This window comes from Salvelinus alpinus, chromosome 31 (assembly GCF_045679555.1).
Source record: "Salvelinus alpinus chromosome 31, SLU_Salpinus.1, whole genome shotgun sequence".
In the NCBI taxonomy this organism is placed as follows: Eukaryota; Metazoa; Chordata; class Actinopteri; order Salmoniformes; family Salmonidae; genus Salvelinus; species Salvelinus alpinus.
The window spans coordinates 5,353,352-5,368,297 of NC_092116.1; the positions used below are offsets into that span (position 1 = coordinate 5,353,352).

The 14,946-nt window shown below is 46.2% G+C and overlaps 2 protein-coding genes across 3 annotated transcripts in view; both read left to right on the forward strand.

The window, feature by feature from the left end:
* Positions 1 to 79: 79 nt before the first annotated feature.
* Positions 80 to 8,026, forward strand: LOC139561159 (rRNA N(6)-adenosine-methyltransferase ZCCHC4-like). 2 transcript variants are annotated; one of them, XM_071378069.1, is made up of 12 exons: positions 80 to 275; positions 515 to 633; positions 2,720 to 2,802; positions 3,246 to 3,524; positions 3,754 to 3,834; positions 5,918 to 5,990; positions 6,083 to 6,334; positions 6,447 to 6,568; positions 6,833 to 6,908; positions 7,043 to 7,094; positions 7,358 to 7,508; positions 7,743 to 8,026. In XM_071378069.1, the coding sequence occupies exons 1-12, from the start codon at positions 188 to 190 to the stop codon at positions 7,855 to 7,857; spliced, it is 1,491 nt and encodes a 496-aa protein (XP_071234170.1). In that variant the 5' UTR covers positions 80 to 187; the 3' UTR covers positions 7,858 to 8,026. The 2 variants fall into 2 exon arrangements, with proteins under 2 accessions (XP_071234170.1, XP_071234171.1); XM_071378070.1 differs by having other exon boundaries at positions 7,746 to 8,026.
* Positions 8,027 to 12,937: 4,911 nt separating this feature from the next.
* The window catches only part of LOC139561076 (cGMP-specific 3',5'-cyclic phosphodiesterase-like), a 95,083-nt gene continuing 93,074 nt past the window's right edge, over positions 12,938 to 14,946 (forward strand). Inside the window, exon 1 of the mRNA XM_071377913.1 lies at positions 12,938 to 13,169. Within this exon, the coding sequence (XP_071234014.1) occupies positions 13,165 to 13,169 (5 nt within the window). The 5' untranslated portion in view covers positions 12,938 to 13,164. The remainder of the gene's footprint in view (positions 13,170 to 14,946) is intronic.

The window sequence follows — 14,946 nt, forward strand, 5'->3', positions numbered from 1 at the left end:
ATGAAACATTTATTGGATGCCAACCGCCGTTAAACCTCATCGAAGAAGAAAAAAACTACGTAACGCGATATGGAGGGGCACATCCTTGAGTGACGTCGAATATTCGCGACTGACAGCATGGCAGGAGAGACATGCGTATAATATTTTGATCAAGGAAATATATTTGGTTACGCTCATCTTTACGAACATGCAACTAAAAGGATCAGATGAAGACGGCTTTGGAATAGAGATCGTCCTTCAACAGGGAGACAGAAAAGCACCATCGTGTGTGCATGGTAAGTACCCAAATATCTGAATGATTGCAAAGTTAGTTAGCTAGCTAGCTTGCTAGCGTCTACTTAGCTAGGTTTGGGAAAAGGGCCATATGAATCTATGATATAACGTTATATACTATCTAGCTAACTACAGTCCAAAGCGAGCTATATTATAAGTTGTGTTTTACCATTGACATATGAAAAATGAATTATTCGGTGAAGTATGTATACTGTAATGCAGATGTTCTTGCCCCATGCAGGTCCAACTTTGTTGTTTGAGAAGGTCTGCAAAGGAGAGGAGGAAGGCCGGAGGTTTTATGCCTGCTCAGCGTGCAGAGACAGAAAAGAATGCAATTTCTTTCAGTGGGAAGATGATAAGGTAACCGAGTTAACTAGCTAGCTTTTTTCAAATTTTATTTACTGGCAAATATAGTTGGCTTACACACTGCATTCGGGAAGTATTCAGACACAAAGTTAAGTATTTTTATTTTAGCAAATGTATTAAATTTAAAATGGAAACCTTTAATTTACATAAGTATTCAGACCTTTTGCTATGAGACTCGAAATTGAGCTCGGGTGCATCTTATTTCCATTGATCATCCTTGAGATGTTTCTACAACTTGATTGGAGTCTACCTGTGGTAAATTCAATTGATTGGATGTGATTTGGAAAGACCGCTACCTGTCTATATAAGGTCCCACTGTTGACAATGCATGTCAGAACAAAAACCAAGCCATGAGGTTGTAGGGCTCCGAGACAGGATTGTGTCGAGTCACATATCTGGTGAAAGGACAATAAATGTCTGCAGCGTTGAAGGTCCCCAAGAACACAGTGGCCTCCATTATTCTTAAATGGAAGAAGTTTAAAACCACCAAGAGTCTTCCTAGAGTTGGCAGCCCGGGCCAAACTGAGCAATCGGTGGAGAAGGGCCTTGGTCAGGGAGGTGACCAAGAACCCGATGGTCTCTTTGACAGAGCTCCAGAGTTCCTCTGTGGAGATGGGAGAACCTTCCAGAAGGACAACCATCTCTGCAGCACTCCAATCAAGCCTTTATGGTAGAGTGGCCAGACAAAAGCCACTCCTCAGTAAAAGACACACGACAGCCCGCTTGGAGTTTGCCAAAAGGCACCTAAAGACTCTCAGACCATGCAAAACAAGATTCTCTGGTCTGATGAAACCAAGATTGAACTCTTTGGCCTGAATGCCAAGTGTCACGTCTGGAGGAAACCTGGCACCATCCCTACAGTGAAGCATGGTGGTGACAGCATTATGCAATGGGGATGTTCTTCAGTGGCAGGGACTGGGAGGCTAGTCAGGATCAAGGGAAAGATGAACGGGGCGAAGTACAGAGAGATCCTTGACGATCTCTCTGTTAAGTAGCCCAGCCAGAGCCCAGACTTGAATCCTATCGAACATCTCTGGAGAGACCTGAAAATGGCTGTGCAGCAACGCACCCCATCCAACTAACAGCTTGAGAGGATATGCAGAGAAGAATGGGAGAAACTCCCCAAATACAGGTGTGCCAAGCTTGTAGCATCATAGCCAAGAAGACGCAAAGCTGTAATCGCTGCCAAAGGTGATTCAACCAAGTACTGAATAAAGGTTCTGATTACTTCTGTAAATATTTAATAATAATTTTTTTAAATATATATATATAAATACTTTTGCAAAATTGTCAACCTGTTTTTGCTTTGTGATTATGATCTATTGGGGGGGACAATTTAATCCATTTTAGAATAAGGCTGTAATGTAACAAAACGTGGAAGGTCAGGAGGTCTGAATACTTTCTGAATACACTGTACATGTAGTGGCTTAGCTACCTAGTCAAAGTTCCTGATAGCCACTCTGGCACAGGTGGGATTGGACATTTTCAGAGACTGCGGCAAAACAAACCACTTTCCAGCATCGATCTTTAGTTAAGTCGACTCTTCTGGCCATTTATTAGCACCAAATATAGCAAGAATTCCATAGTCAGATGTAATTACAGTAGGTTCATGTCATAGTTTGACAGTGTAAATGGTAAACAGAGTCCTTTTTCAAATGTAATATTTGTTAACTATATGATTTAAACCTGTTCGGTGACCCCTGACCCAACATATGGTACACATTTAAGTAGAATATACAAAGACAGACAAACTAGACTATACAACCACATATGTAGGCCAAAATGGCTTCTACAATAGCCTACAAGTCATTTTTATGGTAGCTTAATTGATGCCTTTGACTTATTGGAAGTCCTCGGTTTGAGTTCCTCACGGACGGCGTTGCAGACACATGCCAGATCTAACAAAGCCTAAAATCCGCTAACCACATGATGTAGCCATCTGATGCCCAACTGCACAGTCCATGGTGTGGCATGCAACCATTGATTGACTGCAATGCAATACCTGTGCGTCTAGCCGTGCAGATAGCTAGCTACACTCCTATTTTTCACCAAGTGTGTGACTCGAGCGTCTGTGTTGTAGGTGTCGGAGGCCAGGCTTTTGGCCAGAGAGGAGGAGAACCGGTCAAAGATGCCTCGTTTTACCCATCAGGAGTACTGCTCCAGGTAAATGGCCTACACTTGACCTGTAAGGGGACTCTATCCACGGAACTTTTCCATTCCAAGTTAGAATGGAACAGAATAGGTGTGTGGATAGCAGCTCCATTGTAAGTACCTTTTTTTTGTATTAAGACGCCAGAAAGATCATATTAGTATTTAACTTGAGAGCTTTCTACTGATCTCACAACCTTAACGTAATGTTCTTCCAATCAAAAACATGGTTTCTTTATTTAAGTTGACATTTTGCAGGATGTAGTCTCTTGAAGTGTCTCCTTTAAGTGTAATTTAAAACAAAGAAAGTAACAAGAAGTAACAAGAATAAGATGGCAACTACTGTCTAATAAGTACATTAACAGCATAAAAAGTTGTGGTACAACTACTAATAGATCTACCACTAATAAAAAATACTGCTACAACTACTATTAAAACGTTTTTCTCTTCCAATCCAGGTTCAGAAAGTTCCTTGCCCTCCCCCTAGGCAGGAGGTTCTGCCAGGACTGTCAGCTCCTCCTCCTCCCAGGGGAATGGGAAATCCACGCTTCTCACAAGATGTCGCAGGCTGATGACATCACAGAGGCCCGGCTGAGCAGGCCCAGTCTAATGCTCAAACCCCTGGAGAACAAGAAGAGCAACGCCCAGTACCTGTTTGCCGACCGCAGCTGTCACTTCCTGTTGGAGACCCTGGCCAAGCTGGGCTACAGGAAGGTGCTCTGTGTCGGAACACCCAGGTGAGGGGTTTGATTTAATTGAGACGTTTTGCCCCTCGCGTTGATTTTAAACGGGGATTGTGTTAATTATAGCGTTTTGCCAGTTTGGTTCACATAGTACCTCCCCGTTTCACTCCATTCCAGAGTGTTTTCTTGAACATGGCCTATTTTAGATTAGATTAGATTCAAGTGCTTTGTTATGCTCGGGTTTTTATGTATGATCGATTGTTTAATTCACTGTTTCTTCCAGACTCCATGAGCTGATCAAGCTAAGAAATCAGGAGGGCAAGAGTGACCCCATGAAGACTCTGCTACTGGACATTGACTTCAGGTCAGTTTTATTTTATTGGATCACACAATGCATTTATTTTTTTACAGCGATGAGCATTTGCTATGAGTGACCAGAACAGGCATCGAAAGAATTTAGAGCTGAGCACACACTTTAAATGGTACATGAATGCGCTTATTGACGTTTATGGGCGTGTTGACGTCCTGTATCTCCATATGACTAGCCCACACCTGTCCCTCCGGTGGTCTTAGGAAGCGGAACACAGGGTAGAGGGGCTCCGTGAACTGATGATTTACCCTATCAAACACGGGCATCAGGCCTGCAGAAAACTCCTGCAGCACCTTCATCGAATCGGCATCCTAAAATGCCACTTTGCCCTTCTCGTAGTTCGCCCACCCTACCTGGCACCGCTCGCCCACCCTACCTGGCACCGCTGGTGGAGCAAGCCACGGGCCTGTCGTTGTGCCAGGCGGAGAGACGCCCAACTCAAAGCTCCACGTGCCGCGAGTTCCTGTTCCGCCCCAGCTTGGCACCTTTGTCCCGCCCCTTCCTGTCCAGACAGCTGTAGGCCACGCCCACAGCCCAGGCGGAGCAGCAGCTGACGTCGGCCTCCCAGTAGCGTCGGTCCGTTGTCGCGGCAGCAGAGTCGAGTGTGTAGCAGACGTTGTCGAACTGGGGGGGGTGGGTGGACTAGAGGACAGGGTGGACCAGAGAAGCACATGCCTCGTCCGTCTCCTGTCACTGGCTGTGGCAGGTCTGCCTATGAATGGTCACAGGGGAAGAGACAGACAATGAGGGGATTCGATTAATCTGTCCTGGGCGCCCTGGTAGGTGTGTTTCGCACCGGGTGAAAGTTAATTGCATTCGTTTTGGAACCAGGCTACCTCCCGGGCGTGTGCCAGCTGCCCCATTTAAAGCCCACGATGGAGTCGGCTCAAAACAAAAGTGACGTAATTTAAGCATGTGGAGTAATGAGTAGGATTCTGTTTTCACATGCAGAAGTGATAAAGCGTTTATAAATGCTCCATCCGCCTTCCCAATGAAAACTAGTTTGGAGATGTAGAACTTTGTCGATGTAATGGAGATTTTATGGGGAAGAGATGTATGTTTCTGGACGATGCACCATGCTACCTTGTCGGCAACATAACCGAGCAGCGCAGATTACGGTTTGATTTGAGAAGGGTGCGCCTCCTCTTTTCCTGTAGTACCGCGTGATATTCTACAGGGGGAGCCATGGCACCACTCTGGGCTGAGAGAGAAATCTGGACCAGAGGACACCACCAGTCTGACCTTCGGTCATTGGGTCGTTCTTTGCCGTGGCTTAGAGAAGATGTACACACTTGTCAGTAGGAATCACATGAAGTTAAGACGCGGCGCAAATCTATTCGCTACCGTTGTGCATTGACGATCCCCTCCGTTCAGTATGTGGGTGTAGCTTAAATCCGAATCAAATCTAACAATGTGTTGGCAGTGTGATTTTTGTATTGTGAAGGTGAACTAGTGCCTCTGGTTTTAGGAGGCTGGTATATGTGGTCTCGAGGCTTGTCTGTCAACACACCTGCGTTCTCCAGGCTTCGTTATCATAAAAAAATACAGCTAATTCTACAAAATCGTAACTAGCAGGATTGCTGATTGCAGAACTGTTTCTCTGTGCATAATTTAGCTGCTCTTGAATTAATGCATTCTTGACTCGACGTTCACAAATGAGTGGTGTTAAGTTATTAGCATATAGGCCTCTCGTGCAGCGTTCTGTGCCCTATAATCCCCCAAAATAGACGTTGGCGTAATCATAATGTGCGGTATGTTTCTGAGATGCTCACTCTCTTCCTGTTTCTGATCCGTTCTGTCAGTCTGCAAGGAATGTGTCAGGTTGAACTAGGGAACGGGTGCATTGACAAGCTAAAGTGTGTGTGTGTGTGCCCTTCAGTGATTATCTTGCCACGATTGTAAAGTTCTATTTACACCCGTACACTTGTGTTGACTTTCTCTGGCCTACAGGAGGAGGGTAACTACAGTAGTGGTCCCACCTTGAGCCAATGTCACACAATCATTGACTTGCTGTGGGCGTCATAATAAAAACATTTGAAAGCCAATGTAACATGAAAACATTTTGTGTCTGTTCCAGATATGCCCAGTTTTATGGCCAGGATGAGTTCTGTCACTACAACATGTTCAATCATCACTTTTTTGGAGGACAGGTACAAGTTTGAACCTTAATGTTTGTCTTAGAGACTTTAGATAAATCAATTTAAAAAATAAAAATTGAAATCCATGTGTTGTTTTTACACAGGCGGCAAGTGGGGTCCTCCGCGCCTTCCTCGGTGAGGAAGATGGGGAGAAGGTGATCATGGTGTCCGACCCTCCGTTCGGGGGCCTGGTGAAGCCTCTGGCCCACAGTTTCTCTCAGATCTCAGAGACCTGGCACAAACTGCAGACCTCCGAGGGCAGTGTTGTGGAGATGCCCATAGTGTGGATCTTCCCCTACTTCTTTGAGCCGCGCATCCTGGAGTGCTTCCCCTCTTTCACCATGCTAGACTACCAGGTTACCCACCTTTATCCACTTTTTTTTTATAGACAAATTGGCCTATTTGCGTGAATAGAGAACACCGATGGGTCGTAACGTGCATTTATGTAGTGCTTTCTCAAACTCCTAGGTGGACTACGACAACCATCCCCTCTACAAACATGGGAAAACGGGTAGAAAGCAGTCCCCAGTCCGCCTGTTCACCAACCTGACACCACGAGACGTTGTTCTCCCTAGGGAGGAGGGTTACAGGTACGGTATATACACACACACACCAACCTGACCTCGCGAGACGTCGTCCTCCCTAATGTACAACCCACCTCTCCCTATCGCACGTGAGCTAAAATATTATTGCAATGTAACCATAGTAAGATGTTATCCTAAATGGAAGATGGAAAATATTAGTTAACAGCTCATTGGATACATGAATACTTTCCCACTTCAATTAAATCTCTAGAGGAATTCTTAAGAGGCATGATTACATTTGATTCATCTGTCTCTTTGCTTCTCTTTTAGATTCTGCAAAGTCTGTCAGCGATATGTGTGGTCTGGGAACAAGCATTGTACTAAATGCAACTTGTGCCCTTCGAAGGTATGCATTTCCCTGTCGCAGGCCGGGGGAAAGTGAGGCTGCACACTTTAAACTTGATGAAATAGTTAGCTTTCAGATGTCACTTTTCACAACCGATCAGGCTTTTCATAATTTTTTCTCCTTTGTTCTTTCAGGACGGGAGAACGTGGAAGCACTGCTCAGAGTGCCAGAAGTGTGTGAAGCCTTGTGAGTATCTCCTAGACTGTCATTTTCAACAGACGCTCTTATCCAGAGCGACTTACAGTTGTGAATGAATACGTTTTTTAAATGCACTTTATCATACTGGTCCCCCGCGGGGAATTGAACCCACATCCCTGGTGTCGCAAGTGCCATGCTCTACCAACTGAGCCACACAGTACCCCCCCCCCCTCCCCCGGTTAAACCCCGATGTTCATGATTTTGGTTGTGATGTTCTGATTGGTACCTCTGCCCTCTCATCGCCTCCCCAGCCTGGCGCCACTGCCAGTCCTGTTCCCGCTGTGCCCTCCCAGACCACCCCTGTGGGAACAGCCCAGGTCTGGAGGGCTGCTTCAACTGTGGCAGCCTGAAGCACAAGCGCAAAGCCTGCCCCCTCAAAGACAAACGGAGGGCCGATAACAAGTGAGTTTTACTACCGGTGTCATATACCCAGACACGACACTTAAACACACAGAGGCGCGCACAGGGCTGACAACTTATTTCCCAAGACACTAATCTATAGTACCTGTGCTACCCATATCAGTACAGTGTTGATGCAGTCTAAACGACTAGTGTTCGTACGGATTGTGTTTGGCGGCCTGACGTGCGAGTGTGTCTCAACTTGCTCGCTCTCTCTCTCTCTCTCTCCTGTCCCAGTAGATCCAAGGCCAAGGGAGGCAGGAACCTGCCCAAACAACCCATGAAGTCCAATTCCAAGAGGAAGTCTGGGGCCCAGCGCAGAGCCAACAAGTTGAAGAAGATGACCGAATAAACCCCATGTTCCCACTGTCACAATCAGACAGCAAGGGAGATGTGTGTGTAGCAGATGTGAAGTTGCTAGTGAGAGCGCGACATCTTACATGTGTGGTTTTTGTACTGTAGACAAGTCTTTAAAAAAGAAGTGTACATGATGTTTTTGCTTAATAAAGGCATCAAATATAGATGGAATCGCATGTTTTTCACCGAATTCTTGATTTCCTGGTTTATGCGACTGTAATTCCATTATAGTGCTACTATGAACATGTCTATACGATGAACAAAATATGTAGTTGAATGCTCTGTGCATGTTAACTAGTCTTTACTTTAGATCGTTGCTTGATGTTTCCTGAATTAGGTATATGCCATTGCGTCAATATAACTGACTGGATTTATGTGTGAAACTGAAACGGAGCTTTCAGGACATCTCTTGTGTAACAAAATAGGTGATAGACATTACCTTTTAGTTCTGTGCTCAAGATGGAGGGATAAAAATGGCGGGGGTTTTTCCGCTCCCCCGCGGGGCAGACGATACGGAAGTTAGGAAAAAGGATTCCTTTATCCATTCCATGTGGTTCTGGACTAAGACATTAAAGATTGAAGTCAAGTCCTTCCAAGAAAAAGGAATGCAGGCAATAAACAAACAGTGGAGGAGCTTTCAGAACCATCCAGAATAGTTGTGGGATCTCACTGCATTTTGATTGTTTGGTTACTGAATAAAATGTAAAAAATGAGATATGTAAATGCTGTCTTGGAACAAAAACTACTGCAGAGATTTAATTCCAAGGCCAATTGGTGATGAGATGTTGAATCTACCCTATATGCATTTGATTAGAAACGCACGTTCGTATGACCTGGAGTGACGCATAAATTGATATTCATTGTGTCCCTTCGTAAGCCACATGGGGGCGGAATGACTTCCCGTAGCTGTCATGGACACCGTTCCCTGTGGATTTTCAGTTTATTTACTTCCACCGCAGGAGGTTGGCGGCACTTTAATTGGGGAGAACGGGCTCTTGGTAATCACTGGAGTGGAACCGTACCAAACATGGTTTCTAGGTGTTCATGATGCCATTCCATTTGCTTCCTACCGGACATTTTCGTGAGCCGTTCTCCCCTCAGAAGCGTCTTGTGGCTTCCGCCTAACCTTATCCGAATGTCTCATCGATGTGTTTCTAGTGAATGCAGTGTGAGTAGGAGTGGACATAAAGACCTTACTCAGACCCTGATCGGAAATGACACTGAGCATACATGCGCACACACACACACACACCGGTCACTGCATGGGGACAAGGGAGCAATAGAACACACACTCGCTCACAGCCAGATTCATACATATATTCATGGAGAAGACGGTATAAAGAGAGATTCACAGTGAGCCATAACACACAGGGAAGTGAGCGACCCCCCCCCCCCCCCCCCCTCCCCAACACACACACACACACAGCCCAATGTTCTTCCTCAGTGGTAGAGAGGTCTCTTCAGAACAACCTCGCTTCAGTGAGCCGAGCAAAGATCAATTCTCCAATTTCTCTACCACTCTGACGTTCCTGTGCGGTGGATACAGTGTGCCGTTGGGCTACTCCTTACATCCAGTTTTACTGGTCTGTGTCAATCATTTCCTGGCCAATCATCCACATCAAAATGAACAAGACTGAAGTTATGTCAGGCAGACTTCCTCAGTGACCGAAAGCGAGACAGGGACCGGAAAGACCGAGAGCGAAAGAGAGGAGAAAGAAAGTGAATGGCCAGCAGACCATTTGAAGCTGAGCAGGGCTGACTGGCGTTTCAAATGCTAAACAGATCTGTATCTGCCGTCTGCCTCTCTATGAGTTGGAAATGAGTCTATGGGTGAGAAGAAAAAAAGAACTAATTTGATCTGTGATTAACTGTGGGTGAATGGAATGTCTCTTCTCCAATGAATTCAATAGGAGATCTGTTTAATCTTTTCTCTTTTTCCCCTCCCACATCAAACCACTACTGTGACCGGTTAGAGGAGGGATGGAAGGAGAGAGGAGGAGTAGAAAGAGAAGGGGATTAGAATAGAGATGAAAGAACAGGATGCGTGGACACACACGCACACAGACTGCCCGGTCTGTCCCCGTATCTCCTCTCAGTTGTCATAATGTCCACTTAATTATCTGGTATTTCAGAAGCTATTATGGTCACTGTGGATATGAATCATGTTTTGGTCCCGGATCTTATTGTAAATGGACGACGTCCTTGTCAGGTCACACAAAGCTCTTGTATAAGCCCTTTATAACACCTCGGGTGAATTCAGTTTTAATTAAACTGATACGATGTGTTTCTCTTTCTCTACCTGTTGTTCTGGTACGTGCTGGCATTTCCTCATATTTTATTGGGATCTATTTTTGATTCCAAGCACCCTTCCGTTTGTCGACTCGAGAATAAGAGTCAAGCATGTTATTTCCCTTCGCCGGTGGTGGCACAGTACCAGGGTGTTTTCCTCATGTGGTCTTGGAAAAACTCAGGGCCATAATACCGCCTGGCAAATGAGATGTGATGGTGATACTTCCACAACGACAAACCATCCGTCAAATGAACTTCTGTGTCAAGATGTTAGGCCCAGTTGATTGACACATTAATGTGAAGTTCATATAGTCATCATTTATTGAATGACTACACACTGAGTGGAGCTAAAGATCGCAGCTGCGCCAACTGTGAAAATGGTAAACAACAGCTGTTGTAGAGAGAATGTTGCCCATTCGGGCTCCTAATGTTGACAGTTGCCTGCCTCTGGCCTGAAATTGACAGCGACTAATACAGCCATGTGGGCCGAAATGGTAGTGGTGATGGGGGTTCTGTGCTGTGACAGAATGGCAGAAGGAGTCCAATAAGGACAAGAAGTGTGTGAGAGTGTGTGTGTGCAGTGACTGGGTACATTCCCAGAATATTTCTACATTCAAGCCTGGCTCTGTCTCAGATGTACAAGCCAAGGACCTGTTATTGTGTGTTAACAACCGTTGGGTGACTCTGTGTGTGTATGCGTGTGTGTGTCTGCGCATGTGAACTGTCCGCGAACACATGCGTACGTGCACGCACCTTCTTATCCCAAAGCAAACTCATCAGCAAGCCTCCAAAGTCTAAATTCATCATCTCTTATCGAAATCTACACTAACACAATCTACCTGCCCTATCTCTATAACCTGTATCAGGCCTTCCTTATTGCATCACTGGTCTTTACTACTGATATGAACAATGTTCTATACAGACGTATGTGATAGTGAGATCCCTTGCCTCACAGACAGATCCAGAGGTGTGTAGTGAAATATCACGTGTGACAAAATCGGCCCACTGTAACGGCTGATTTCCTCCTCTTCGTCTGAAGAGGAGGTGTAGGGATCGGACCAAGACGCAGAGTGGAAAGTGTCCATGTTTTATTATCAATAAACTGAACACTACACGAAACAAAATAACAAAAGAGAATCTAACCGACAAACAGTCCCGTGTGGCACAACTACTGACACGGAAGACAAACACCCACAAAACACACGTGAAACCCAGGCTACCTAAGTATGATTCTCAATCAGGGACAACGATTGACAGCTGCCTCTGATTGAGAATCATACCAGGCCGAACACAAAATCCCAACATAGAAAATCACACATAGACAACCCACCCAACTCACGCCCTGACCATACTAAATAAATACAAAACAAGGGAAAACAGGTCAGGAACGTGACACCCACAGGAAATGGTGTCCCCCTCCTTTGGCCCTTAGCATGCTGGTTAAACACTGAACTGGACACTGTACAGTCAGCTTCTGTGATTGGCCTTGAAGACACACAGGCAGGAAGGTTAGCACCAGCTCTACGGACACCAAATAGGACGTTAGAGCGGGGGGGAAATAGCCGCAGGTAAAATATGATCTATAAACAAGATAGGCCTACATCTGACTTGTGTCATCCTTTTGATGACCTATAAAGACACTAAGATAATCACTAGAGAGTACAAACATTTTTAAAAAAGGTTTGGAGGACTTTACATGACACATCTAAAGGAACCAGATTTAAGCAAAGAAATGTAGCATTTGGCGTAGGAGTAGGATGTCTCTTTGAACCCCCGTAACCTTTGAAGCAGAGGACCAACCACCCGGAGGGTCCGTTGGGATCTCCTTTCATCCAGCGGGAACAAAGCTTAACACATCCTCGCGCCACGGCAGGTGACACACACATCTTAGACCTTACATGCACCGTCACTCACGCCACACACACACACTCCCGTGAGGTTGTACGCACACGCATACTCAGTGATGGGAATGATCAATTAGAAACAGCCAAACCCTCAGACTACATCCAACTGCTCACACATCCCATACACACACACACACACACACACACACACACACACACACACACACACACACACACACACACACACACACACACACACACACACACACACACACACACACACACACACACACACACACACACACACACACACACACACACACACCATGTCTCACCCCAGACACGGTGATTTCCCTGTTGTTTTCAACTTCTGAAACTCCTTGTTACTAGGGAAGTGTAGACGACAGAGGAGAGGAGTGGAGAGGGGATATCTCTGTCCCAGCAGGTCAATTCCAGTACCAACCAGGACTTGAACATGGAGTCTAGTTAGTGGGAGTGGTGGACCTGAGAGTTCAATGTCAACCCTTTTACTCGCTCATAAACACACACGATTGAGCATGTGTTGCTGGGACTTAGGGAGATATACAGTAAAAGGAGAGATGGAGAGGGTGGGGAAAGAGAAGAGAGGGGAAAGAAATAGAAAGTTAGTGAGAGAGAGAGAGAGAGAGAGAGAGGGAGAGAGAGAGAGAGAGAAAAAGAGATAGGGTTAGAGGAGAGGAGAGGAAAAGAGAGAGAGAAAGGTAGGGGGAGAGAAAGACCACATTACAACAAGAGGTCCCAGCTCAGTCCAGCTCTCTATCCCTGCAGGGCTGCACAGTAGGGAGGAAGGGGGGTAAGGGGGGAGGATGCGAGAGGTGGAGGGGTGGAAGAAGGGGTTGTAGCGGTGGGGGCCGGCGAGTTCTCCGCCTTGGCAGAGAGGGAGCAATTATGAATCCCTCTCTCCATCCCCTCTATTCCCCCATCCCCTCTAGTCCCAAAAAAGGATATAAATAAACAGCCAGTCCTCCCAGAGCCCTCGCCAGAAAGGGGAAAAGTTTAACACGAGAGGAGAGGAGAAAAAGAGAGAGAGGAAAGAACGGAGAATAGAGGAAACCCCTTGCCTCTGGTGTCAGAGTGTGTTCAGTGGTATCAGCCGTGGTCAGAAGAGAGAGGGAACACATCCCTCCACCATGGGGTGAGTACTGCAGCGATAGAGGGGATGCTGTGTCGTCCCGACCGCAACCACCATTTGCCTGTGAGTTTATCATCGTTCCCATCACTGTGGCTGGGAGAGTATGTGCGTGTGTGTGTTTACGAGTGCTTATACCAGCAGCTCGGATGAGTTATGGGCGTACTTCATAGGGTTAAGGGACTACTGTGAAACTGAGAACACACTGTGCTCTCACACACAACCAGAAATGTGCTTGTGTTTGTGTCTCAGTGTGTGCGTGTGTGTGTCTGTGTGTGCCAGAGGAGGCTGGTGGGAGGAGCTATAGGAGGACGGGCTCATTGTAATAGCTGGAATGGAATCAAGGGAATGGTACCAAACACATGGAAACAACTTGTTTGTCATTCCATTCATTCCTGCCATTACGATGAGCCCGTCCTCCTAGAGCTCCTCCCACCAGCCTCCTCTGGTGTGTGTGTGCATGCCTTCATGCGTGTGTGTGCAAGTGGATGTGTGTTTGCTAGACGCCATTACTTTAAGTGCACGGCATCGGAGCAGACCTGTGACTATAATTGACTGTGCATAATGGAACAACCTCACGACGTAATTCTTTCTGAGTGAAACTTTTACACGGGCGCGGAAGAAACGCCAGGCAGACGGAAAAACAACTTAAGTGGCCCCGCTGTCTCGGAGCGGGGGCATTTACATCCTTATGATTTATATTCGCTCACAGTCCAAGACTTTTCCAACACGTAGGCTTGTTTTTCCCAGGTCGCCTCCAGACTACATTTATTGTCCTTCGTTTAGCGTTGGCAACTGTAGTGGCGTGGTTCCTTGTAACCTTGCTGCGTAGGTCTAGTCTCTTGTCCTTCGCTTTCCGACAGCTCCCAGCTCATGCTCCAATTCGCCAGAAGCGCGGCGTCTCTTTAGCGCGTTGCCCCATGTGCGTCCATGGCGATGTAAAAACAATTTTAATAAACACGTCACAGTAAACATCGCCAGTGGCTCCCAGGAACACAGCTTTTCGCGGAGTGAAGCCAATCTTCGCTGGAGTCGTGGGAGTCGGTGTCTGTGTCAGATCCTGGGAAGGAGAGATTCCTCTGAAACATCTTTATTGAGCCAAAAACACAAACCACGCATCACGCATCACCTCTGCATCACCTCTGACCTCTGACCTTTTAGAGTGGACTATCCTGATTTGTCCAAACCCTGTGATGACTGGAGTCTGTATGGAGGAAGCTTAGGGCTTCCCTGCTGGTCAGTTTCCTTGTTAAACTCTAGAGACAGCATGCTTCTCTCTCCTTCTTTCTCTCTCCCTTTCTCTCTCTCTCTCTCTCTCTCTCTCTCTCTCGGTCCACCAACTGTCTCTTCTCTTTGTCCCCCATTTTATAAGGTTATTAAACACAAAAGGCACATCCCTCCCTACTAACTATGGGCCTATCCCTCTGTCCTTAACTAACCACAGTGGTTCATCAGAGGGCACCAGCACATGTTGTTCTAGTTCTGCCTGAGACTGGACTCAGGGGAGAATTCTTCGCATTGTTCTATTTATCTGCTAAGTATCCCTGCAGTCCTGCTGGCTTATCTGTGACGTCAGGACTGGGGATAGGAGAGGCTTCCGTCACAGTAGATTACTGTGCCTGATGCTGGGGATGAGTTTGTTGTTTGTTCTTGACTATAGATGGCTTCTTCTTCACCGTTTCTTTTGGTCCGTTCTGGTCTGTTACTCATTCTGACCTGAAAACCTAACAATCTGGTTTTGTCGGTCTGGTTGTGGAAATGTCTCTGGGGCATTTCGTTTGGA